At 49.1% G+C, this 26,246-nt stretch overlaps 1 protein-coding gene across 5 annotated transcripts in view; it reads left to right on the forward strand.

The window, feature by feature from the left end:
• The window catches only part of TNIK (TRAF2 and NCK interacting kinase), a 145,495-nt gene that overhangs the window by 65,126 nt on the left and 54,123 nt on the right, over positions 1–26,246 (forward strand). For all 5 annotated transcript variants that reach the window (XM_088523924.1, XM_088523925.1, XM_088523928.1 and 2 more), the window contains exons 3-8: positions 6,078–6,134; positions 10,086–10,211; positions 17,283–17,393; positions 19,218–19,308; positions 20,682–20,812; positions 26,185–26,239. In XM_088523924.1, coding sequence (XP_088380050.1) covers positions 6,078–6,134; positions 10,086–10,211; positions 17,283–17,393; positions 19,218–19,308; positions 20,682–20,812; positions 26,185–26,239 — 571 coding nt within the window. The remainder of the gene's footprint in view (positions 1–6,077; positions 6,135–10,085; positions 10,212–17,282; positions 17,394–19,217; positions 19,309–20,681; positions 20,813–26,184; positions 26,240–26,246) is intronic.

A 26,246-nucleotide genomic window follows, 5' to 3' on the forward strand; every position in this document is an offset into this window, starting at 1 on the left:
GGGCCATTTTTCCTCTAAGCTAGAGTTTGCAGCACAGACACCCATTCTGAGCCTGATTAAAGAGCAGGTGAAACTCCATGTGCCAGAACGTCGCCCCATTGAACAGGTGGCAAAAATAATCAGCGTACGGAATGCCGGAGCATACGGAATGCCTGAGGAGACCCCGGGAAGCCAGCGTGGTGCCCCGGCACCCGGCACGGATGGCGCAGGGGCAGCGTGTCCGGAGCGGTTGCTTGGAAGGGGCAGTTTCCTCTGCAGTTGCAGGAGGGGCAGCAGCGACGCTGTGGAAGCTGCTCATGCCACCGAGACCTGTCCGGAGCCGGTGACGCTCCAGGCACAGCCCCATGGGAGACGGAGCCGCTTCCCAACGGATAAACCCTCTGCCGCCTTCTAAATCCTGCTGTTTCAGTCATGAAAAACCTCCTAGATGAGACTTGCATTATGATTTTAAATAGATTGTGGCGCTTTTATTTTTTCGTGTGCTTGCATGTGGATTTAAAGAGCTCTTAATCTTAATGCTCAGGACAGCTCTCTGTGGAAAAGGCAGATGATGCCCCGGGGAGGCCGGTTTGCCCCGCGGGTTGGGCGCAGAGGGCCTGGCCGCGGGGCAGAGCGCGGTCGGTCCGTCCGGCACCGGGACAGGCAGAATCCGGCTCCGCTCGGGAGCGCAGGGGCCCCGCGTTCCTGCCGGCACCCGGAGCTCCGTGGGCCGCGTCCTTCCCGCCCCGGTTCCTGCTTCCCAAGGCTCCTGCTGCAAGGAGCAATCTGGCGCTCTTAACGGAAACGCGGCCTTTGGAAAAGGGAGCCTTGTGGGGCTCTTAAATGGAGATTTAATTTTAGTTATGAATACCGCGATGCTGAATAGGCAGCGCTGTGAAACAGAAGCACCGTGGGGGTGTTAAAGGGCGGTAATAACATGGCTGTCATGAACTAATGTTATTGGGAACAGACTGTTCTGCCTTCTTTTAGCTGCAAAAACTGTGCCCTTCCCGCACGGGGAGGGAAGCAGGAGCCAGCGGTGCCGGGCAGAACGGGCCGTGTCCCTGCCCTGGGAGCGAGCGCGGCCGGGAGCAAAGCCCTGCGGGCCGGGAACGCGGCCGGGGCCCGGCCACCTCCCTCCGTGCCCACGGATGCTCCTCCGAGTCCCCGGGAAACCTCCCGTGGCCCTGGCGCGGCACCAGCTCTGGGGTGTTTTAATGAGGCCCAGGACCCGTCTGCCCTTTCTTATGCACTGCTCTTTGTCACGAACAGTTTTGCTTCTTCCCATGGCAAGATTGCCTTGGTTTTCCACAGACTGCTGCTTAAGGCTGCTTCCCCAGTGCTTGCTTTCTGCTGTTGATCTTCTCCCTAGCTCTCTGCTCCATGCAGCCCCTCATCCTCCAGCCTAGACCTGCTCTTCCAGAGGAGTTGATTCCCTTTAGGAGAGCGATGCTGGTTCCTACATACTGCAAAAGTACTTGCCTTTTCACAGAAAGGGCAAATATTTGGGTTTGAGAGCACCCTGCAGTGTTCACTTCAACTGCTGGGTTCAGCACAGATGTCTAGTTTTGGGTGCTGGGGTTTTCACACATAGCGCGCTCGTCTCGGAGGGTCCGTACGCCCACCCCGTCCCTGCAACGTCTCCCAGGAGAAAAAGCAACAGCAGCAGCCCCCTCCCAAAGGGCCTCTTGGCGCTTTGCTGTTTCCAACCTGCTCCTTTGCTTGAGCAGAAAGAAAGAGAGGGGACAACGTAAGTGCTAGCAGTGAAATAAGGGTTGCGTTTCATTACTGTACTGTTCACCTATGTGCTATAAATACTGTTATTTTTGGAGCTGAAGAATATGCTAATTTAACAATTTAGTTTGCTAATCTCATAATCCTGCCTTCTTCACTTAAAGTCGGAAGTCGTAGAGCTGCGGTGATGGAATTCCAGCCCTGCTGGCTGTGGGGTCCCGTCCTCGTTTGAGTTGACAGGATCAGAAACCCTTCAATGCAAAGGGCAGCCTTGTTCGGTCAGCGAGAAGCATTAGTTTAGCCTCATGCAATTAGAGACGTCTATGCTGGGGGAGGACATGTGCCTTTCCAAGGCATAAATTGTTCAATCTAGACCACAGTAATAATAAAAATAATCAGCTGAAGGCAATAAGAGAAAAAAAATGAAAGGTTTTTCAGGATTCGAGTTCTTCAAAGGTTGAAGAACATGACAGGCGTAAGGAGGACCAGTTCCACAGGACAGGCCTGGTTCACTTAGGTGCTTCAAGTAGGTGGTGTTTCCTCCTGAGCTCAAGGAACTGCAGAGAGTTTGCCATGTCCTTAACTTTGTGGTGCTGGGGTTTGCTCTGAAGCTCTACAAAATACTTCTGAAATGCCAAGGCATGGCAAAGAGGTGGAAAGGTTTGGAGGCCGTGTAGTTACCTGCATCATGGCCATGCTTTTTTTCTCAAAAAGGGCACCAGAAGCTCCCACTGGAAATGGCAAAACGGCCCTACCCTGTTCTTCCCCAGCAGAGGTGCTTTTTGGAAGGACCTCGTACAACCTCTGTTTCCAGATGGAGCAGAGCTCCGTGCATTTCCTTGAAATCCCCCCGGGAGCCGCTGGGGTGAAGTGCAAGCTGGAGCAATAGTTTGGCCCATGGTTATTCATTTAATTGAAAAGATAATTTGCTCCTTTTAAAATAAACATTTTTACATATTTCCCATCCTGTTAGATGACTTTTTCTTACGCTGACCCGATATTTGGAGTATCTGATGTTTTAATTGCTTCCCAAACGTGTGGATTGATTTCAGGTAAGTTTTAAGACACTTGTAAACCAAGCTCAAAGCCAGAGCACAGCGTTTGGAAGAGCAGCTTCTTTTGCAGATTGCTGAATTTTCATCCTAAGAAAGCCTGTTTTCTCACAGATAAGCATTTGAGTCTCTTTAAAGAGGTTTGAGGATCTTTTTTTCTGGTACCCTCAGGATTTTTTTCAGTGGGAAACAGAGAAGTATATAAACATGCCCTTACTCTGGAAAAGCCAAAGGACATTGGGTGCTATAAAAGGGTCTAATTGAATGCAGACGGACAGCTAGCACCTCGTAATTTTATTGTGCAGCACACTCCAGTGCTTGTCAATACTGGAGCGTTTTCGTGGTGGTGGTGCCCAGTGGAGCCAGCAAATACAGCACTACAAAACAGAGTGATGCTTTCGGAAATCACCGCGTCGCTTGGGAGTCTGCCCTCAAATTTGTGCCCTCTGCCCCTTGCTTTTTCTCACTCCACATTCACTGCAAACCCGGTGTCTCTGAGGCTGCCTTTGGCCTCGGGTGGCACCGTGAGTGTGACCTTCTTGCCAGTCGCGGGATGTCCGTCTCCATCCTGGTCCTTGGGTGCTGGGGTATCCTCTGGCACATGGCAAGGCCATTGGCTACCTAGACATATCTGAAACTGCTGGAATTGAGGTTCAGTTGAACCCCAATAGCAGTGTGTATGCGTGTGTGTGCAGTGACCCTCAGTTGGAGGCCTGAGAGGTAGCAACGCATCTTAGAAGCACAATATGAGCCTCCCAGGGCTCTTGCTGTGATAAATGCGCTTCTCCCATGCAATTTCCATGCAATTTTTGGTACCTCAGCACTCAAAATTCTTGGACCAAGTCCCTGAGTTGGTTTGAACTGCAGGAAAATCAGGAATTGGTGAAATGGGGACCAGAGACCCACGTGAAGTTCGAGTTCATGGTGGAGGAGCTCCTTTGTGGAAAGCCTTGAAACTGGAGAGGTGCGACTGCGCTCCTCTGGCTGTTGAAGGTAGAAACGTAGCATGAGGCCGTGCAGCCTCCTGTGGTCCCTGCTGCAGCACTACGGAGCCAACAGGGACATTTACAGCTGCAAGGAGGAACGTGGGTTTCTCTGGCTCTCTAAACTGCGGTGAAAATAATTAATACGTGGCTGCAAACAGCAGACAGGAAAAGCAGGTCTTGCTGCAAGTCCCCGCTCTAGGTGCTTCTCAGTTCCACGGGGCCGGGTTTTTGTGCAACTGGGTGTCCCTCCTGGCGCACATCAGCATGAGCCCCCAAGCGTCGTGTTTCGGTTTTGGTAGCGTTTGCCCAATGTTCCGTTCTTGCCTTCCTCTGTGCACACGTGCAGGGTTCCTGGGGCAGCACCGGGGCGTCCCCGCGGCGCTCCCTGCGCGGCCGCGCGAGGGGAGGACGAGTCGCCGTCCCGCAGGGCCCAGCCGGGCGCTGCCCGGGAGCTGCCCCGCGCCCCGTGCGGCTCTCGTGTCCTCGTGACGCTGCTCGACCTCGGTGAGCAACGGGGCTTTGCTGAGGGGCTCCTCCTGCAATGCGGTTTCCACCCTGGTTTTGCCTTTAAGCGAAACACGTCGGGGCAATGTTGTTTCACACCTGCGTTTAGCCCCCGTTGCTGCTCTCTGCAGGACGAGCGCCAGGCCGAGGTTGTCGCCCGCAGAGGTCTCAGCCAGGGCCTGTGTGCTGTGGTGCTGGTGTCCATAAAAGAAACGATTTTCACACCTGGTTTGCAGCAAGGTTTACACGAGCAGAAGAGCAGGAGCAGGTTAAGTGCGAACAAAAAGTGATGTTGGCAAATGCCGTAAACCCTGCTCGTGAAAAGACCTGAGGTGGCTGTGAATTTAAAATCTAAAGCAAGGGAATCCTTAAACTAACAAAGCCTTATATGGATTTTTCCCCCTTTATTTTGCTCAAATAGGAGCCCTTAAAACTCGGCGGCCCTGAAGACGATAAACATTTGAATCTAGCCCTGAATTTCAGAGCTGTGGCCCTTAACGTTGATTTATAAGTTGCTGCATAGGGATAATGTATGATCGCATGATGTATTTAATGAGGTGCTGAGACAATTTCTAGGAGCTGCCTGATGCTAATGTTAATATCCTTTTTTTTTTTCTCTTGTTACTTAAATCCCCTTAAAAAGTAGCTCATAAAATTAACTGGCCATGGGAACTGTTCCCTTCGAACTGGTGCTTTGTGTTTTACACCATCGGTCGTTTCTCTTTCAAGCTGTAGATGATAGAAACATGAGACAGCAAAGCGAGGTGTCGATGTGCAGAGTGGAGCTGGAATGCAGCAGTTATGTTGCTCAAAACACTCTGAATTCCTTCCCTTCTGCTTGCTCCTGTTTAACATTGAGGGGAACTTAGGTCATTGATTTTAAATCTACATATTGGTGTTCCTGCCCCCCTTCCCTCCGCCTCCCTCCTTTTCCCCCAGATCCCACGAGCGCAGAGGATTTGGCTTCGCTTTGGCTTCGCCTGGCTCCTCGGCCCCTGGTTGGTGCTCACGTCCTCTGTCCTCTTGTGTGGCTCGTGCCTCGGGGCCTGGGGATGCTCCCATGCTAAGGAATGACTGGGAAAACACGGATGCTTCCCTGTGCTTCCTGGCATTCCTGCCACGAGCCGGGTCTGCAGATTTTCCCAGAGAGGCAGCATCTCTTCTTCGAATCCCTCCCGGTTTCTAAGCGGGGCGCCTGCCCTGACCGTTGGATAGGAGCAGATCTGGTACAACGTTGTGCATGATGTGGGGTTGTCGGCGGGGAGGGAAGGCTGGAAGCCAGCACAGAGCAAACAGGCAGCGCACAAGCGCGTTATTAAGGTGCACCAAAGGGTTGCCAGTGTGTTCTGACCAAAACAGCTCGTAATTTGGCTTGCAGGAGGGGGGTTGGGTTGTTTTGAAAGAGCCCATGAGCTGCTCAGGCTCTTTGGCAGCATTGCCCATCACTTCCAGGCATTTTCCTGCTAGAGGAATGCAGCGCGCGCTGCCCACCAGGCAGCTCCCTGCAGCGCTCTGCAGCTCCCGGGAAGGAGCCCTTGCCATTTGGGCCAGCACTGAGGGTGGCTGTCACTTACATGGCAAAGAGGCAAATCTGGTCCTCGCTCCGGAGCGACATTCCCAGCGCTCGTTTGCCTGGAAAACGCGCCCCTTCCCTAACTGCAGTGGCAGGAGGAAGGGATGGAAGGTGGATTCCCACCACGGCTGCGGCGAAGATGTCCATGGACAAGCAAAGAGCGAGAGCTGCCAAAGCCAGGGGTGGTTTGAGGATATTGCTCACTGCGGGGAAACAAAATGATTGAACTTCTCTCTCCTTCTTTTGCAGGGCCGTCATGTTAAAACAGGACAGCTTGCTGCTATTAAGGTTATGGACGTCACCGGGGTAATGTATCCTCCTCCTCACTCTGTGTGTTTAAGTTACTAGATGAGAGGGGTAACTCGGCTGCATGCAAAAGGACATGAGGGTTTGAGAAAGGCTCGTGTTCCTGGGGAGCGGGTGCTCCTTCATTAATTCGAAAGGCTCTGTTAAGAGTTAGTGTTTTTACACCAGAGTGAAAAATAAATCCGGAAGAATCCTGAGATTAAGTAATTTTGTGCTGAAACAGTGAAGCTTCCAGCTCCATGGCTGGTTGGAACAGATTAATGAATTCTAACAAAAAGTGTAGGAATTCTATCATGTGCTCATAAAACATTCCAGCTTCTTCACATCTGTGGTTTCCCCTGAAAAGCTTTTGTTCCCCTCGACTGTATGCAGGTATGGTTGCAAATAGCTCCACTGCATAAGTTAAATTACTGCTGTGCATCCTATCAGTACAAAGGAGGAAACACGCTGCCTTAGCCACACAGACAGGGCTCTTTTAACACCAAACAATCCACAAGTTATTAAATGAATAAAAGGATTTGGGGGAAATAATGGTGCTCCCGTTTTCCAGTAGCTGCAGAATGAAAAATGAGTAGAATTGCTGTGATCTGTAGAAACCTAAACAGATGCCAACAGATTTCTAGCAGGAAAGATCCCATGAAAATGCTTTTTCCACCTTTTTCCTTGGCGTTTAAGTCCAATATTATGCCTCCCAAAGTTCTTGCCTGCGTAAACAACGCCAGGTTTTGAAGCAAGATATTTTTTATATAAAACAGCACATTTCAAACACTGGGATTAAACCCCAGTCAGCCCACCTTATTTTTGAATTAATGTTTTTATTTAGTTTACATGAGCACGTACAGGATTGCCTAGGTCTGAAAGCAATCACTTGGCCTCATGAGTATGTTTTGAAACACCATAGGTGTTATGTATATCTACAGGACAGCTATCAAGGTTCTCTTTTGTATTAATAGGGCAAATAATGTGTGAAAATTGCTAAGTAAATGCGAGAAAGATTTGTTTCTGTTTTCTTACAATATGAGCAGATGCCATTCATCTAGTTTCCATAAGCAGAAGGCTAGAAAATGAGCACGCCTGTTGAATGTTCCCCCATGGCATCAATGGTGGTGAGGTAAAATCTGAGGTTAGAACAAATTTTAGATGAAAAAGCAGAGCATTACTTTGAGACAAAAAAAAAGGTTAAAGATCAGGGTTAATTAAGTGATTTTACAGTATTGTCACTTCCAAGTGAAGATATTGGGAAAAAGTAGCCAAAATCTGATGCTGCCCAGTGCTTGGTATCTGCAGCCATGCCATAAGTAGATGTCTCTGATCTAAACCACTGCCTTCCAATAGGATTTCAAATATGGATCCTTCTTAATAATCTGCTCTCTGCTGTTGCTATCGTACAGGTGAAATGTATTTAATTAAAGCGGAGCAATCATGCTGCTTCCTGCCTCTGTTTGGCTGATATGAATGTTCAGGTTATTAAATCAAATATTTGGCAGAGGATTTACTGTTTGGATATTTAATTACTTTCCTCTGGAGCTGCTTTTAGCCATATTAAAACACACTGGTTAATTTTCTTTCAGTATGTAGTGCGCAAGTTTGAAGTCAAGACCAAATTTTAAAGCCAAGACCTTACCTGAACTTCTGCTCTCCTCTGCTTCTTTGTACCCCATGTGGTTTCTTCCCACTCTTGGGCAACCCAATGTTGTGTGAGTGGAGATGGAGCTGAGCGAGAGGTTACAGCAGGAGCAGTGCCAGTGCAGAGATGAGAGCTCCGAGGTCTGTGAACAGGAGGCAACACCCCGAACACAGAAGGACAAAGTGCTCGGAGAGCAGGACTAGGAATGACTGCCGTAAAAACGGTGCAGATGCGTCTGTGATGGGAGCACTGGCTGCGTTTCCTGGTCGTCGTTTCCAAAGTCGGGTCTAGAGCCAAACCTAGGACTGTTCTGGAGCCACCCAGCTAGAATCATCCCAGCAGTCACTTCTTGGGCTGCCTCAAGAGCCACCCCAAAAATTGCTCTGAGGCCAACCTCAAAGCCACAGGATGGTTGAGGTTGGAAGGACCTCTGGAGATCATCCAGTCCAACTCCCTGTGATCAAGCAGGATCGCCCACAGCGTTTTGCCCGGGAAGCTCTTGAGTATCTCCAGAGATTGAGATTTCACAACCTCTCCAGGCAGCCTGTGCCAGTGCTCACTCATCCCCCCAGTCAAGATGTTTTCCCTCGTATTCAGACGGACCTTCCTGTGCTTCACTTTGTACCCGTTGCCTCTCATGCCATCACTGATCACTGCTGAAAAGATTATGGCCCCATCTTCTTACCAACTCCCTGCAGATATCTACAGTGCTAAGATCCCCCTCCTCAGTCATCCCATCTCCAGATGGACCCAGAGGTCCAGTTTGTGGCAGACCCCATGGTCTGTCCGTGCATTAGCAGAACATGCAGAGCGTGCCTGCGTCTGCCCTGTGAGGTATTCGTCTGGATCAGTTGGTGTTGACCATGGGGTCATGTTCCTTTGAGCCTAGATGAGCCCATTCCAGTTGCAACAATCCTCCCTCATCTCCCTGGGATCCTGAGAGACTAAGTGTTGTGTTCCCCTGTCCTCCAGGCACATGAAGCCAAGTGAAGTTGTGTTGACTATTAGAAGGACCAAACCAAAAAAGGGGCTTTTGGGTTTCTTCAAAGTTTTTTTTTTTTTTTTATATACAGTCTTTAGGCCCATTCCCCTGCTTCTTTGAGTTTATGCTCTCCATTTTCTTACTGGAGATAAAATTGGAGCTCGAACCAGCTAATTCTTATATTAGTTCCCTCAATCCTCATCTTCAGTGCACTTCCCTGAATTTTCTCTTAAAGACAATGATCATTAAATCATTTTTCATAGGAATCTGGAAAGAAATCAGTGTTTCTCTCCATGTGTTATGTGACATCTGGTCAGGGAATAGCGGTCTGTAGAAGAGCTGTGCAGTGCAGCTGAGCTGATCACCAGGGTGGTTTGTAAAACACGTTCAGGATCAAGCAGGTGAGGGAAGTAGGGGCAATAGGGAGGGAAAGAAGTAGCAGTTCTGGTCCCTCTGCAATAAAGCCCATCAACACCAAGGTGCTAACTGCTGTTGCCTGTGCCACGGCCTCTGCAATTCCAGCGGGCTGGAATTCTGCCAGCTGAAAATAAAATCGGGGCACATTTGATCACATTGAAAGCCACACGGTCGTACTTCAGAATGGTTGTCAATGCAGTTCTCCTGCCTAAACTGCTTCAGCTCCTGGGACTTTGCAGACCAATTGGAGAGGAGCTGTGGATGTGCTGAAGCCCACCGGGAAGCAAAGATCCAAACTGGCCTAGAAGAAAATCTTCTGAATCTTCTCCACGTGGAGCCACCACCAATTACCCGCACATCCGAAAGCCACTGGCTTCAGCCTTCCCCAGATGTGCTCCTGCACCAGAGTGAAGTCCACATTAGCCTGGGAACGAGAATCCACGTGGTGACTGCTGCCTTGTGCGTCCTTCCTCCCTGCCAAGCGTGTGTCACGCCGCTGGGGAGGAGCGGGTTGCACGAGGCTGATGCTGGGTCTTGAGGAAGCCGTCCCGTTGGCCTCCCAGCAGGGCTAGAGCACGGGCAGCAGAGCTGACACCTTGCTGGAGCCCTGCAAGTACAGTGAAGCTGCAGAACAGTGTGGTACAAATGTGAATTATAACGGGATTCGTTTAGAAATGGTGGGGGAGTGCTCAAAACACGCAGCCTGACTGCAGAGCTCCTCTTTGGCAACAGGTTCCTCTCCAGTCCAACCTCAAGCTCCGTAGGCTCCAGTGTGAATTGCACCCTCTAAAAAGTGTGTATAAATGTCCCAAGCAAACTCAGTGTATGGAAGTTAACTAACCTGATGAAGAGAAACCTGAGCGTGTGAAGCATGGGCTCTTTGTGTCACTCATGTTGGTTTTCTTTGCCTTTCCCCTCATCCCAGGATGAAGAGGAGGAGATCAAACAAGAAATCAACATGCTGAAGAAATATTCTCATCACCGAAATATTGCCACATATTATGGTGCTTTCATTAAAAAGAACCCACCAGGAATGGATGATCAGCTCTGGGTAAATTACTTTCTTTTCTTTAAAATCACTGGGTTTTTACATAAACAATTTCTCTGTGTTATGCTCTTACCACCACCTGTATTACAATAAGCCTTATTTTGTGTGTCTTTTTTGGCTTTCTGGCTTTGAAAAGGCTGTTCCTGCCCTGAAAACACTTCTCCATTTAGCCATAAAAGGTTTGCAGACTGATGATGGAAAACAGTTTTGTTCTGGCTGATCATTAACAGCATCTTTGTTATAATAGTCATCTGAAAATTGTTCTGTCCTACAAAAATAAACAAATGCAGCACAAGCAGTGGAAGAAAAGGGGAGCTTTGGTAGGAAGATCGAGGCTTAGAGGCTGGTGGGGGTGATCCTGGTCATTCACATTTCCTGCCAACTTTTAACTAGTTGGCAGTAACTAATAATAACTGTTAGTTATTGCTAAGGCAGAGCAAGGAAGAGGAGGGAGCTGGAGGCACAACAGGCCGTAGCTGTTCAGCCATTTCCAAGGCTCCTGACGAAGGGGGAAAAGCTGCTTTGCCTCCCAGTAAATCCTTGTCTGCCTCATGCTGCTGTTTCCCTTGTCCCTAGAGGACAGTGGCCTCCAGTTGTTTATTCAGCATCCCCAGGCTTAGAGGATAGGGTTCAAATCTGCCTCCGTGCCAGGGGAGGCCGGAGTGTGAGCGCCGGTGAGCCCAGGGGCCAGGGCTCCAGACACTGCCTCGCCTTTTAACACAGGGGTGCAAAAATTAATCAAAGTTACTGTGCTGTGTTCTGGGGTCAGCCGTGCTCACGGGTGTCTGGGGAACAGCTGCCTGCAGCCCGGGTGAGCATCCGAGATGCTGCTTTTGCTGTGCTGGGGCAGCACACAGGGCAGGCTCAGGCAGTTTGCAGGCAGGCTGTAAATAGTGCAAAGTTACCTTAAATCCAACCACCTGGCTGTCGTCACGTGCTCGGAATTGCATTTATTCCTTCACAGCGCTGTAAATCCAACCCGTTCTGAATTATCCACGCGCCGTCTCTCCGGCTTGCTGTGTCGGAGACACGTGGGCACCTGCCTGGAGTGCAGGGCTGGGAAGTGGGTCCTGCCGGGATCAGCAGCCCACGGGCTGTTGCCCTTCAGAGCCACCCGAGCTGGGGCCAACAAGCCCTGGTGAAGCCCCTCGCTGGGACGTAGCCCTGTGCTGGCTCCCACAACTCATTTTGCTGTTCCTCAGGGTTTATTTTATGCAGGGTGCCCCAGCTCCCATACTGCAGGGAGCGGAGGAGCAGGATGCCAAGGGCATTCGGGCAGAAGATGGTGCCAAACCTTTTCTCAGGGGCACTCTGGGCTATATGTGTTTTCCCTTAATTTCTGGGCAGGCAGCAACATCTCCTCCCCTTCCAAGGAGGAGTCGTAAGAAGAGGGCTAATCCTGGCTAATACAGTTGTTTGTTTTTTTCTTTTTGTGTCTGAACAACATTTAGAGCCTGATTTTTCAGGAGTAGCAAATATCTGCAGCTGGAAGGCCCTGGAGAAGAGGTGAAGCCTTTGCTGTTTCATCCTCCGTGTGTCACAACCTTGCCTCACCTCCAAGTATACATTCATATGTATAAATACATAAAAAGACCCAAAGAGCTGTGAAGTGGTGCCAGCTTCCAAGTTTCTTTTTCCTCCTTTTTAACAACAGTTCACTGACCTGCAGCACCCTATCTCCACAGCACATCTGCAGAATGTTCTCTTCTGTAGTTTTCATGTAATCCAGGCTGTATTTAGCAGCTCCAAAAGGTTTCCAGTGAAATTGCTTTGGCTGTTTGCTGCTGGGCCAACGTGGCAGCACTTGGGCAGGCTCTTGGAGCTGCACAGAATGACGGGGACGTCCTCCCCATGTCACCTGGGGCAGAACCTGAGCTAATGGGGCTCTGCATGCGTTGTTCTGTTAACAAAGACTTTGTGTTGCACAGGATTATTGGGAAGACTTGGGGATTGGATCCTACTGGTGTCTGTTATTTGGGGTTTTCTTGTTTGTTTGGTGGGAACTTTTTAGAAGTGTCCTTTGCAGCAGGCCTGGAATTCAGCGAGGAGAAAGCTGTCAAGCTGAGAAATGCCTTTTCATCCCGTGAAATTCCACTTGGCTTTAGCTGTTTTATAATCTGTTTAGAAAAAAAAAATCCCCTTGTGCTGCTGGGGGTGCCTGGAGGAGAGAAACCAACCCTGCCGTGAGGGCTCCACAGAGCTGCGCCAGCCCGGAGCAGGCTGGTAGATAACCTTGAACCTTGGTAACCTTGGACTTCCAGAAAGATAAGGTCAGTAGGAAACTTTCCCTTGGTCAGGAGAGCCTTAAAATCAGCTCCGAGTCCTCGTGGGCTTCAGGTGGCTGAGGGCAGAGCTGGGTGTGTGATCGGGCTCCCTGTGACTCCCTGCGTGATGGGCACGCTGGATAATCTGAATTTCCTTTCAGTCCAAGCAAAACTCAGCTCTATTTTGGGGCATTTCCCATGGGCAAATGGAGAAAGCTGTTGTGAAAGCTGCTCTTCCATGTGGTAGTGCTGGTGCAGGAGATATTTTCACATCTCCATCCAGTGCCAGGGCTGGTCGCGGTACCCGGAGGAAGCCCCCGTGGCCGTGGGGAGGAGATGTGCCAGTGTCACCATGGCCTATAGCTGCTTTCCCTGGATCTGATTGAATTGGAGCTCGTGCGAACTCTATCAGTCCTGCGCACAGATAAAGGCCTGTTTATTTTTCATCGCCCTTTTGTTGGAGCAAAACGGTTTCTGATAATGCCCAAGTAATTCTTTTTTATCAACGCTCGGAAGGCTGATAGGGAAATAAAAGCCAGAGATCTCGTTGAGCGGAGACGGAGGTGGCTCGGGAGCGCGGCGCGTTGTCCCAGCGCCCGCCTGTGCCCGCGGGAGCCGAGCGGGAGGGACGGGAGCGGCTCCCCGCGCTGGGAAGGCCGCAGGGCCCCTTTTGGAAGAGGAATCGCAGCAAGCGGAGACGCGGGGCACAGCTCCAGTGCATTTAGTAGGAAGCCAAAATCAGAGGGAGGACCTTTTGGTGTTGGACGACCTGTTGGGGTTTTGAGGGGTTTCTGTTTGCTTTTTGGAGATGGGGCATCCACGCCAAAGCTCAGAGGCAGTGGGGAAGGCAGTGCTGTTCCAGAGGATCCCTTCCTGAGCACATCCCTCCTCCGGGCCCCATTGCAGGCTCGTTGCTGGAAGCCACTGGGTCTCCTCTTCATTTCCATGCCATATGCATCCGCAGGGTGGTGCGGGTGCCCCGTTGCCATCGTCTGTCACCCGTCCCTGCTGCCGGTAGTGTCCCGCAGCGCTCGGCCAGCAGCCTCCGCGGGGCTGTTGCATCCTGCCTCCGCGTGGAGCTGGGTTTGCCGGCCCGATGCCGCGGGCTGGTGGCCCCCGGGGGAGAGGTCCCTGCTTCCAGCCTGGCCCTGGATTGCTTCCATGGCAACGCTGCAAAGAGCGCGAGGAGGATGGATAATGATGGGGATAAGGGACTGACAGGCAGGCTTGGAAACACATGGCCAGGGTCCCCAGTGTCCCCGAGGGCTGCACGGCCCGGACAAGCCGGGGACGGTGTCGGGTCAAGAGTCCTGGCACGGCCCCTGCGCGCGGAGGAGCCGGGGCCTTCCTCAGGAGGAGGGAGTCCAGGTGGTTTGGGGAGGGTGCGTAATCAGGACGGCTCCAGCTGCAGGGGTTGATCTGAGCCCGCAGTGTGGGACTGGGCAGGAAAGGGGACGTCTCGGGTACCTCAAGGCATTGGTGGGATCACTTGTTTTTGTCTTGAACTACAGAGACCTGTTGCTATCACTGCAGTGGTGGTAGAGCCCCCCAAGGATGTCACGGGGTGGTGGAGTCCCACCAGCTTCTGGAGAGCAAAACAGGCCAGCAAGGCTCCGAAAGTGGCCATGGAAATGGGGAAGGTGGGTGTGCAAACCCACTGAATCCATGGGGCTCGCACCCGAGCAGCTCGGAGCAGGAGTGATCTTAACCTGCTTAGAGGCACTGAGGAATATTTTTGGACAGTTGATGATGTGTCACACGAATTAAATCATTAAACACTAGACAGGTGATGGTTTTTGGTTGAGCTGTAGCTCTCGTTAGTTCCTTCAAGACCCCACTGTGTTGGCATGAGCTGCGGCCTGGCGGGGACGGGACCGATACCGGCAGGTCCATGAGGGTCCCTCGCGGGCAGGTTGGAGGAGAGCAGGGCTCCTTCATGTGAGGGCCAAGAGGGTATTGCTCCCAGAAGGAAGGCTTGCTGCTGTGCAAGCCAGAGCTATTGAATTTTCCTTCCTGTTCAAAGCTATTTCAGTGGGAGCCCTGGGGGTGTTGCAAAGCCCAGGCTCTCGGTCTCATATCTCTCCCGTTCCGAAGCCCGGAGCTTTCTGCCCGCCCAGGGCTCAGGCTGGAGCTGCCTTCAGGCTCCCCGAGTGCTACCAATTGCTTGCCTGGGTCCGAGCTGCAAGGAGGTGCCAGCAGCAAGCAGCCAGGCAAGTTACTTGGGGAAATCTGCAGGAGCTGTTTGGGTGGCAGCCCGCAGCCTCCAGGACAGGAGCTCGGAGGCCCGTGGTGCCGTTGCCGTGCCAGGCTGCAGCGGACAGGGAAGGTGCAGGCGGCAGGACCGGAGCCGTAGGGGTCCCACCGCTCCATCCGTGTCCTGCTTTGGCTGGAGCTTTGGCACAGGCCGCGGAAACCTGAGCTTATCTTCCCAGCTCGGCACGTGTGACAGGGGTGTTTGCGTCTGCAGAATATCTTAATTGGGGCACGATGCAAAATCCGTCGTTCTCTCAACTTCCGAACCAGGCGCTGTCTTCTCAGCGGAACCATCACGAGATGGTTTCTGCCTTTATAGTGTCCCATCCCTGGCCCCGGGTGCCACGATGAGTGAGAGGAAGAGGAAGAGCCAGCCTGTGGGGTGAGGACAGATTTCCCATGGCATTCAGCTTGTGGGATTTGGGGATTTGTTTTCAGTGGCTTAAACACAAATTGAGTGAATTGTTCTTGGGGTGGGGAACGGGAGGACGGATGAGTTTGGCTTGCAGGGTGAAGGGTTCGGGTGAATCCAGGGAGCCCTGTTGGGGTGGATCGCCGTTACAGAGAGGATGGTTTTCACACTGGAGACGCACACGTTTGAGCTCTTCCAGGTAATGTGAGTGGGAATGGGATCACGGGTCTGGGTGGCCATTCCCAACCCGAGGAGGGTCATGGTTGAGTTGAGTGAAGGCTCCTTCAGCCAAGGCTTCCTGAGAAGGGCAGGCAGAGACCTGGGAGTTTGCCTGGCTTATGAAGTGTGCGTCACTCTGGTGTGAAGAGCTCACTAAATGAACTGTATTTAAAAATACTTCCTCAATAAATGGCCTTGCAAATTAACTTTCAGAAGATGAGCTTACCTTTATCCCATCTTGATGATAATTTTAATTATGGTTAATAAAAATTCAATCTGCATTTCAGCTTTATTGTCTTACCTCTCCACAGCATCATACTTTAGTAAGATTGGGGATAATATAAGCGTTTGCTGGACAAAGCACTCCCCTAGAGGCGTAGGACTGACAGGAAGCTATAGCTGAGACATTTGAAACCTCTCCTAAGCAGGTTAAGCTCTGTCCTAAAACCAGTTGAAACTTCTGCTCTTTTTTTTTTCCTACTGGAAGGCTGTTCTGAAACCTCCATTGGTTTCCCAATAAAACATACCCGTAGGATGCTTGTCCATTTGATATTTTGCCAATCCCTACTTTGTCACTTAAATCCTTCTCCTCCCTCCCGGGTGCTTACCTGTCCGTGATACCTGTAATATGCAGCTGTATCTCGTGCACTTTCTTCCTTTGGCCAACAGCTGAACAAGGCTGCAAGTCCCCTGAGAAGAGCAGGGGTCTTTCCCCATGATCACCCTCTTGGGGCCTTGCTCCAGCATCTTTCCTGGGCTGTGTCACCCAGGGTAGCACAGGATCTTAGGTGAGATGTGGCCCCATGTAATGACGGGTGTACCCACCGATCTCAGTCTTTTCTGTGTGAGTCGTAGTGGGGGGTCCTGTCACTTCAGATTTGTCCAGAAGGAAGAGAGAAACTGGATATCAGAACTAAAGATGGGGTCGTGGTCAAAGCGCTCTTTCAGCCAACTAAGATGTATTCTGCTCAAATATTTTATTTAAACTAAAGACTTATAGCAGTGATCAGTCTGCGTTTTATGATTGTTTAAATACAATGGTCTTTTTAATCACTGTGTTTGAGCAATTTGGTTGGGACTGACTTTTTGTTCTCCTCTCCCCTATCCTCTTGGCCCTTCCTTTTAATAAAGCGATTTGCTAGGAAACCGTTAAATACCATGGAAGCGTTGTGCAATAAGAAACTTTAAAACTGTGCTTTTAAGAATCCGGCAAGGCGAGAGTTACAAAGAAAAGGAACATCTCTTATCAGGCAAACTGGTCTAATTGGAAAATGAACATTGGAAAATGTTCACTTTTGGGGAAAGAGTGTCTCTGTCGCTCTTGGAGCAGGTTTGTGGCACCTGTGGGCTGTGTGTGAGCGTGCTGATGTCTCCCTGGATGCAGTGGGAATCCGTGATGTTCCTGGAGGCAGGCTCATATCCTCTGCTATTTTTGGGTGTGTAATTTCACAGTTGCTCAGTAGCAATATTGAGTTGGAGCTTGGGTTAGATCCTTGTATTTTTATGTTTACTATTAGGAAACTTTGTACACAGCGCAAACAGGGTGGCCAGGCTTGTTTGCAGGAACCCAAGCAATAGGACTGCAGCTCTCTGCTCCAGAGGCTGCAGCTACACAACAAGCTTCATCTCGAGATATGTTTCTGGTCTGAAAAAGCAGTCCACAATGAAGATCTCCTAGTAGAAAAGATTTTAAAAATCAGGCTAGGTTAAAGGTTGTAGGCAGAAGCTTTCCCACATCTGTAATGTTGCCTTCACATATGCGAGACTGAAGCTGGTGGATCCCAAGCGATGTGACGGTCGCTCTGTGTAGCGGTTGGGGCAGCCCAGTGATGCTGCCAAGCTCAGGGCACCCCCGAGGTGCCCTCGGCTCAGGAGATGCTCCCGATTCTTCAGCTGCAGTAACGGCCCTTGTGTTTCCCTCGACAGCTGGTGATGGAGTTCTGCGGCGCTGGCTCCGTCACCGACCTCATCAAGAACACGAAAGGGAACACGCTCAAGGAGGAGTGGATCGCCTACATCTGCAGAGAGATCTTACGGGTAGGTGCCCCCAGCCCCGCGCCATCCAACCGCCAGACCTGGTGCTCCGAGGACACACGAAGCCTCTGGGATTCCCCCCGTGGCTTCTATGGATGCCGCTCTGCCGGGCCTGGAGCTGCTTTGGAGCCTCTGGGCATGAATGATTCATGTGCTCGTATGATGCATAATAAGCACACGCGATTTAATGCCCTTTAGCTCTGCTAGTCCCCTGACTTTTAACCCTCCCTCTTTGCTTCAACAAAAATATAATTTCCTTTAATATTAATAAAGCAAAGATTTATGCACATTAGAATTAAGTTTTCAATGAATGCAAAGGTGAGAGCTAATGAAGTCTGTGGAAGGAGTCTTCGTGATGGAAAAATACCCCCTGTTTTCTCAAATCCACATGTCTGGCTTTAATGAGGATGGTGCAGCTTTTTATACCCCCAAGGTAAAGCTTGGGCTGAAATGACCTAAAGCTAGCCAGGCCAGAGTTTCATTTACTGGCACCTTTGGCAAAGGCTTGCTCACGTTTTGTGCAGACGAGGCCAGATTATGCGATCGCAGCGGTTCCCTCGGCATCGAGATCTATCACCCTGTGATCAGCTGTTGAACATGAGGTTCCAGTGTGAGGAAACCACTCTCACACGCGCTCATTAAACACATGAACTCTGAGCCTCGCTTAAAATAGTCCGTGTCAGTGAGTCAGAAGGTGACCATGGAGCTGTGTACAGGGCCACTGTCCCCTGTGGCCACCTAACCAAGCGTGTGTGGAGGCGAGAGCCTCTCCGAACCGTTTTGGAAGTTGGGGAACCTGCTGTAGGTTTGACACGGAATTGTTGATCCTGCACTGCTGCAAGACTTGTTGAAATGCAGGAATGTTTTTGCTCTGCCTTCACTGCACAAAGGATGGAAGTGCCTCTAGCCGGGTACCGTTTGGGTAAGTCTGGAGCGCAGCAGAGCTCCGGTACACAGCGTATTTGGTGGTGTTGACCCAAGATAACGAGCATAATGTGATTAACAAATATCAGCACTATACCAAAAGTAATTTTCTTCCTAAAATATGAATGCTTAGTGCGAAATGTAAATCTAATGCAAAATCAGTTTTTAAAGTAATCTATATTTTAAGTGCTAAGCTGGCAATATAAGTGAATGTTATTGTGAAACTGAAAAAATGAATGAAATAAAAATGTAGGTTATAAAAAGAAATTAATGAGCTAATAAAAAAGCACAGCGGAAGAGCTAGTTTACCTTTAGCCTCCAAGACAAGATTTTAATTTGAATGATGTCATTATTAGGGATATGTGGAAGTTATAATATGTGTATTTGCATTGTAGCTTTTTTAATACAAGCTTGTTAATATATTGGAGTCCCATTTATTATATACGAGAAGAGAATTTTTCAGTTTCCAGATGATGGAAACACGGAAAGCAGACAAAAACATTCTATTATTTCTGCTGCACAAATGGCTCCCTAAGGCAAAAATACACATGGAGAGAGAAAAAAAAATGTCTGGAGATGCTGAGAAATGTGGGTTAATATGGGTTCCTGCCGAAACTGAAAGGTTGGTCTTAATCCTGCAGAATTGGCAGTTCCTTTCTCTTGCTGTTGAGAGCACCCAGTGCTGCACACGTAGCCACTAAGTGGGTGTTTCACTTGCTGGGTATGTCCTCCCAGCATGTAACACAGGACAGGATTTTGAACACATGATAAACAAAAGTGTTCTCAAGTGCTTAACTCCAACTGTGAATCTTTCATTTCTGGAGCGTAACTGGTTGAGGAGGAATGTCAGAAAATAACATACTTTGTACTTGAATTCCTCTAACCTTTTTCTGAATTCTCTAGGGTTTGAGTCATCTACACCAGCACAAAGTAATTCATCGAGACATCAAGGGACAGAATGTCTTGCTGACAGAAAATGCAGAAGTTAAACTAGGTAAGAGTGGGTTAGAGCTCTTGGAAATAGCAAGCAGGCTGGCTGGAGAGGAGAAACGAGATCAGTAGGGGCTGTATAAATGGCATGAGGAAGGGGGATGGATGCAAAGGGCTACTGTGCATTTTTCTTCGTGGCAGCCTCAATAGACGACCTTGGGTGTTGACCAAGTGTCATGCAGTGAACTGCCAGTGACTGATGTTCGGGCTCTGCAGGCAAAGATGTACAGTGCAAAGCAGTGTTCTGGGTAGACAGCTTGATAGCTGTGCTCTCAGGTATGGATTGCACAGCTGTGACCATTTTTTCATGCCTCAAGTTGAAAATTTGAATATGTGCATGCCCAGATAATAGCAAAGCCTGTTTCTCCACAGCTTCATAGTGGTGCCCTGGAGGATCAGAATCCCTTCAATTAAACCTGATGCAATCCAGATTTGTTTTCCAAGCCACCCTTTAGGAGTGAGCCTCATTTGCAAGAACTGCTTAGGGTTTCATATGCAGTGCTAATCACTCTTTGGAAGACCAGTCATCCATATGAAGATCACATGGAAGACAGTAGATGAGCACAGATGATGTGCTCCTCTCCTCAATCTTCCAGCGCCTGTGTTATTAAAGCTGCCTTCATGCATTTTAATTTATGATGCAAGATCCCTTTCACTGGTAGAGTGAGGTGGAAGCCTTGCTTTACCATGTGTCTCTCTCTTTACAGCAGAATAAAAAGCCAGCTTAACAGATGGCACCACCAACTCGTTTGGCTTTGTGCTGGTGAAGATTCCCCTGCAAGGGGAAATTCTCCAGGGCAAATGTCCAACCATTATGTTGTGCAAAGTGAACTTAGTGACCATAGAGTGTTTTCTCATTGATTTGATTTCATCAGTTTTTGCTTCATTTTGCAGCTCTGTGCTTGACATTTCCCTATAGGCCTTTGTCTTTAGCCCTGAGTTCCTTAAGGTTTTGCACTTATGCCATTTCCCAAGAGTTCAGGTAGAAAAATGAGGCTTCTACAAATATTTGGCAGACTTTAATTCAAATGAGAAAACACAGAATAAAGGCTTCCGCTTATTCATGTTTCTAACCCTGTTTCTCATTAGTATGGGGAGCTGTGATTTCTTCTCATTGCCTCCTGGCAAAAAGGAAGAGGCACAAGGTTTCTTACAAAACCTAGAAATCGGATGATCAGATTCATCCTTGATTGACCTCTGTTGGTCTCAGCAGAGATCCAAAAAGAATGTTTCTGGCTCAGAGTTTCTCTCCTGACTGTGTGGAGAAGTTGGTCCGAATAAACCTAAAATAATTTTAATGTTTTACATTCAGCAGAAAACTTTTTGCTCAGGTTGGTGTCTGACCTTACGCTGTGCTCTTGTTTTTCCGATCCATAGTGGATTTTGGTGTCAGTGCCCAGCTGGACAGAACTGTAGGCAGAAGAAATACCTTCATTGGGACTCCTTACTGGATGGCCCCTGAGGTCATTGCTTGTGATGAAAATCCCGATGCCACTTACGACTTTAAGGTAAGGACAAGCATATTCCCACTCATTTATACATCAGTACAGATGTGATCTGTAGTCTAAACACTCACTCGCATGGTAGTCAAAGAACTGAAGTAGCCAAGAGCCTCAGAGAAAAGGTTTTCTCTACCTGCTAGTTAATTTATCAGTGCTTGCAATTAGAGTTGCAGTCATAAAAATATGAAGAGGGTGCTTGCTGTGATCTCATGTTTTATGTCCCAATACTATAAACATGAGCACTGAGGAATGCTTGCAGCTTTGCAAAATATGTCAAGAGACAGTGTGTTCTTCTCTCCCTTTCTGGCAGCTAGATTTTGAGATGTGAATTCAGGCCCATTGTGAATCTTCTCGTGCCCTTCCTCGTGAAGGAGTTCACAGTAACACTGTGCTGAGAAAGGTGTCTGACAGATTTCCTACCTGCTCTTTTGCTTTTCAGTGCTGAATGTTTAAATACTACAGTCCGACATGCTGTATTTGCTGTATTTATTCTGGAGAAAAGTCAGGTCAGATTTAGAAAGGGCAAAATCACATCTTCTGGCCTGCAGGCTGGTATTCACACAGAGATCTGAAGGTTGCCACACAATCAGACGTTTGGGGGCCTGACCTACTTTTCGCACATCTCTGTTGCCTTTTTAAAGTTTATTTTTGGATCAATGGCAGCACAACATTGCTACTGATTCATAATGTGGCACTGAGGGCTGTGCCACATCACAGGTCACTAGGAGGGTCATGTTTCCCACCTGCCCATTCAAGCAATGGTGAGATCTGACGTTTAAAGCAAGGCAAGCTCGGTGTATTTTACTTCTGATTCTACCTTCCTGCAAGTTTCGGGACGCACATCTGTAGAAGTGTCCCTTGGCTGTCGTGCCTTGCTATTTGAAGTGTCTAGAACTAGAATTTCTAGCTCTAAAACCCTAGGTCCATTTAGCATTTCCAGAGAGCAGAGCAAGACACTAAAGCAAAGGTTTTTCAGGGAGAAATTGTGATATGTGGAAAGCATTTTGTGCCTTGACTTATGCATGTGTTTTATAAATTAATGCTTAAGATGGATTTTGGGGGCCTTCGGTGTGAGCCTACATAGCCAATTTTTAATGGTAGGACATTACAAGATAATGCAACAACACACCATTATGCTATGATTTGGGGTGTAATTCCACGTCTCCAAAAGCATTTTTAAGAGATAAAGGAACTGAAAACAACTAAAAGGTGTTTTGCTATTTCAGTGCATCAGTCAGCTTTCATACAGATCCTGAGAGCAGCCAAACTGTGAGTTTGTCCTCGAGGCTACAGAAATCGCAAAGGATAAGGACATGTAGAAATAGTTTAATCTGAAATTATTCCCTTCCCTTTGATTAACCAGTTGCAACAGGCACTTCCTTAATAGTTCCAAGTAGTTCACTTGCATGGGGGAAATATTTTCTGGCTTTGTTGGTGCTAGGTAGATCTCGTGTTAGTTTTCATGATCCAGTTACACTCTGAAGAGGTTTCTTGCCGTTAAGGCTGTCAGCTATAGGGAGGAGACTTGAAATCCTCCCCCTTCAGAAAGTGTGTACATGTTGTTTTTTTTCTTCCTTTATATTAACAAAAAATATGAAAAGAAAGCTTATATCTTCATGGGCAACTTCTTACCTTGAGAAATCCCTGAGGTTTTTCTCTTTCCAGAATAAGTAGGGCACTTAATACGCGGTTGGCTGATGAGCACACGCTGGGATCAGAATCCCTCGCTGTCCCCAAGGAGCAGCGTTTCGTGGCAGGCTGGACGCGCTGGTCTCTGCGCCGGCGCGGGGCTGCGCAGCTCGTGGGGACGTGGGCCCGGGCTCGCACCCGGCACCTCCTGCTTTAAAGCAGGGGAGAAAATGCAAACGGTGGCTTTTCTAAAAAGATGCAAAGCAGATGCTCTCAGGTTTAGCCAACTGGGTTTAAATTAATGAATACAGTAGATGAGAATTGTAGGGGGAAAAAAGAAATCCTCACAGGCTCAATCTTTTAGACAAAAAGCCTCTGATCCCTCTGTTTTCTTAGCCAGAAAGAGATGCCTGTGTAATCTATGGAGGGATGCAGTAAATACCTCCTCACAAAAATAAACCATTTTTTAAAAGAAACAAATACAAACCCCACATGGTGGAGGTTGTTTGTTGGTTTTCCCCCAGACATTCATCCACCTCTCTTTAGAGATATCTCTTCTATAAGCTCAAAATCAAAAGAAAAAAAAAATACAAGCTTGCTTCCCTTAGCGAGTCGGGACAATTCAAATATATTAGCACAGCTTCTTTTTGCTGTTTGGACTGAAAAGCTTTTCTGACTCCAAAAGAAATTTGAATTCCAGCTCAGTATAGAGTGTGTGCTTCCTGCTGAGTTGTCTGCTTTCTCTAGGAGACCTGTGGAGGTGATAATCCTTTCTATATTGCTCTAGCTTAAGATCACTTGGCATCTTGCATATAATACTGGGCACCTTAATATGGAAAGACGTACTAGGAATTTGGAAGGAGTTCAGCAGCAACCAAGAGAGAAGGGGTCATGGGCACTGAATCATGTGGAAAGACTGAGATAATTAAGGAGACAACAAAAATCCCTGTTGAGCAGAAGGAAAGGGTGGATGTAACTGTCCTGTGAAAGGCTGTAAGATCTGAGAGAGTTTTTTAGGGAGGTGTAAAGAGGTGTAACAAGGTCTAGTTATGACAGTGTTCATCAGCGCAGAGCAGGCTTGAAGGGAGCATCTTGAAATTGAAAATCCATTTGCTTTTCTTGGAGGTTGTATGTGAGAAGGGGCCTCTGGAGGTGCCTGCTCCGGGGATTGCTGCCTCTAGCTCCATCACCAGCAGACCTGGTGCCTTCTCTGAGGCTGCCCGGCACAAAGCCAAGCCCAGAGAGGAACAGCATTTCTCGGGGAGGGGTTCAGCATTTCTTTGATTTACTCACTCCATCGTAGGCTTAGAGGCTTGAAGCAGTTTGGACAAGGCAGCTCTTGAAATGGAGAGGAGAAACCTGAAGAGGGACTTTACAAATGTGACAGCAGGCCAAGAGGAGAACAAAATGTGAGATCTGGAGGTACCCCGAGGAAGAGTGCAAGGTGAAATAGGTCCCTTCCACACCGAGATTCCCCATGTTTACAATGATTGCTGCTCTTTCAGTGAACAGGTAACTCTGGTTGGAGTTTGGGCACTCTTTAAGAGCCCTCTTCGAGGTGCTCCCACACAACTTGAGCAAAGTGTAGAAGCTGCAGAGCATCCAGCTCATTCTGGTTCGCTGCGACCACAGCTTCTGCTTGTGCTCTCCCGTCACAGACAGGTTTCACCCTCAGGTTGCTGACATTGGTGTTGCTGAAGTCCTCTTTTTACCTTCCACATCAGACCGACCAGGACTTCACTCTTCAGGCTTTTGCCCTGAGCTCCCAGAGAGGTCTGGGGCTGTGGCCGTGCTGGAAAGAGCCGAGCAGAAGCGGTTGGTTGGATTTGCTGCATTTCGGGGTTTGTGACACTAGGAGTGGCTGCTGTGACAGGGATTCTCCAATGCTGGAGGGCGGCAGTTTTCCAGGCTGACTCCAGAGAAGCTGTTGGATGGACAAGGCCTGGGGGTATAAGGCTCTTGCCAGGCGTGCGGCCGTGTCCTCGCAGGCGGCAGCAGGACAAGCACGTGGGGAGCAGCAGCAAGGGGAGACGGGAGCTCTGCGCCCGTGTGCAGGGCACCAGCTGGCAGCGCCCAGCCTCGGAGGGCTCAGAGACTGCACTGGAGAGGAAGGCACCAAAATTAGTCTGGGTTCTGTTCCATGCGTTGGGTACTGAGCTATGAATCATTAGGCAGCCCTATACACGGTGTCCGGAATTATGAATTAGCCACCTTCTGCCAAAAAACAAGATCCAGCAATGCCATTAGGGAAGGTTCTCGTTTTCTCTCTGCCAGGCACATACTGTCTCTTCCTCCTCTTCAGTCTGCAAGAACTGAGCCATCCTCTGCGATTCATTAAGCTACAGGTCTAACCATAGCACCTCTGTGATGTCCGTGTGGCCTCGCGAGCCGGCACTAGGAGCAGGGCTCCCCGGTGCTTCCTGGCAAATAGCTGGGCACGCGTGTTCCTGTTGGAGAAAATAGGAAGAAAAGTGCTAAAGCCACGAAATCAAAGGAGTTTTCCAAAATGTGCGTTCTTGGAGCTCTGATCATTCAGGAGACTCACCTCTGCTGAGAGCCATGTGGGCTGAGGAAGGCTTGGGAACAGACTAAATGAATGTGTGCCTGTTTCTCCTCCCACCAGAGAAACGCTGCTTTTCTAGCCTCCATTTAATGAGCAGTGCATAATTCAAGAGAGTCCTGAGGTATCTCAAGATATTTCGTATTTTTAATCTATTCCAAGCAACCTGTTTTCTGTGAAAACTGTATCAAATCCATTTTTATATCTTCCAGTTTTATGCAGGGAGCTTGCAGCTGTGAGTTCACCATCCAGATTGGTACTGTGGGCCACATGCACCCTCAGGAGCCAGGGCACAGACATTTGTATCCTGCCGGGGAGAATTAAAGCCAGGCCATTGTAGTTGTTCTCATAGCTGAGCACTTTGGTCAAAGATAGAAACTTTGAGTCTTGTTTCTGACCAAACAGAAAAAAAAGAGGGGAGGGGGAAAGTAGTTTCAGTTTCTGTACAACATGCTGTGTTTGAGCTCAACATCTTGAGAAGAGAGAGGAAGTCCTGGTCAGTAAGCACAAAATTTCATCTATTTGCATTTCCGAGACAAGGAGTCTCCATGGCCTTTTGCCAGCTGCAGTCTGGGCAAAAGACCAAGGAGCAAGTAGGCACGTCCAGATGAACAAGCAAGGTGCTCTGAGATGGCCCTCTTGCTTTGGAGGGACCATTTGTGTCCTCATGAAGTCCTCTACAATTCCCCCTCTTGTAACTTTTGATGCCTACCAGCCACCGATAGCCCCATGGCCTCATATGCTGCCTTCGTCCTCAGAGCAGCTGGTTTGTGAGGACGTAACAGGACAGCACCTAGTTCTGTTGACAGACCTGCCCACGTCAGACACCCTGCAGGCATTTCCCTTTGATGCAGACCCAAGTTCTAGGGCTGTGCTAGACCCACTGCCTTCAGCCTTGAGTTGCCTCCCTTGTGCACTTCAGCACACGCACTCTGCCCAGTTGGATCAGGAAAGTGGAGCAGTCTTGTTCCTCAAGGAGAGAGGTGCACGTCTTCCTTCCCCGGGCATCCTTCAGGGAAGAGCAGGGAGGGTGGCCAGGCAGAACCTCTTGTGGCCAAGGATCAGCAGGCCAGTGTGCACAGGGAGCAGGAGACAACTTACTGAAGCTTGTGGTTGGTTTGACCTGTTATATTGTGCTGTCGTGATGGGGTGCCGCTGCTCACGAGTCTCCCTCTGCTTTGTTTCACAGAGTGACTTGTGGTCTTTGGGGATAACAGCCATAGAGATGGCCGAAGGCGCTCCCCGTAAGTA

This window comes from Tinamus guttatus, unplaced genomic scaffold (genome assembly GCF_059628265.1).
Source record: "Tinamus guttatus ecotype Peru unplaced genomic scaffold, ASM5962826v1 Tinamus_guttatus_pri_ptg000198l, whole genome shotgun sequence".
Lineage (NCBI taxonomy): Eukaryota > Metazoa > Chordata > Aves > Tinamiformes > Tinamidae > Tinamus > Tinamus guttatus.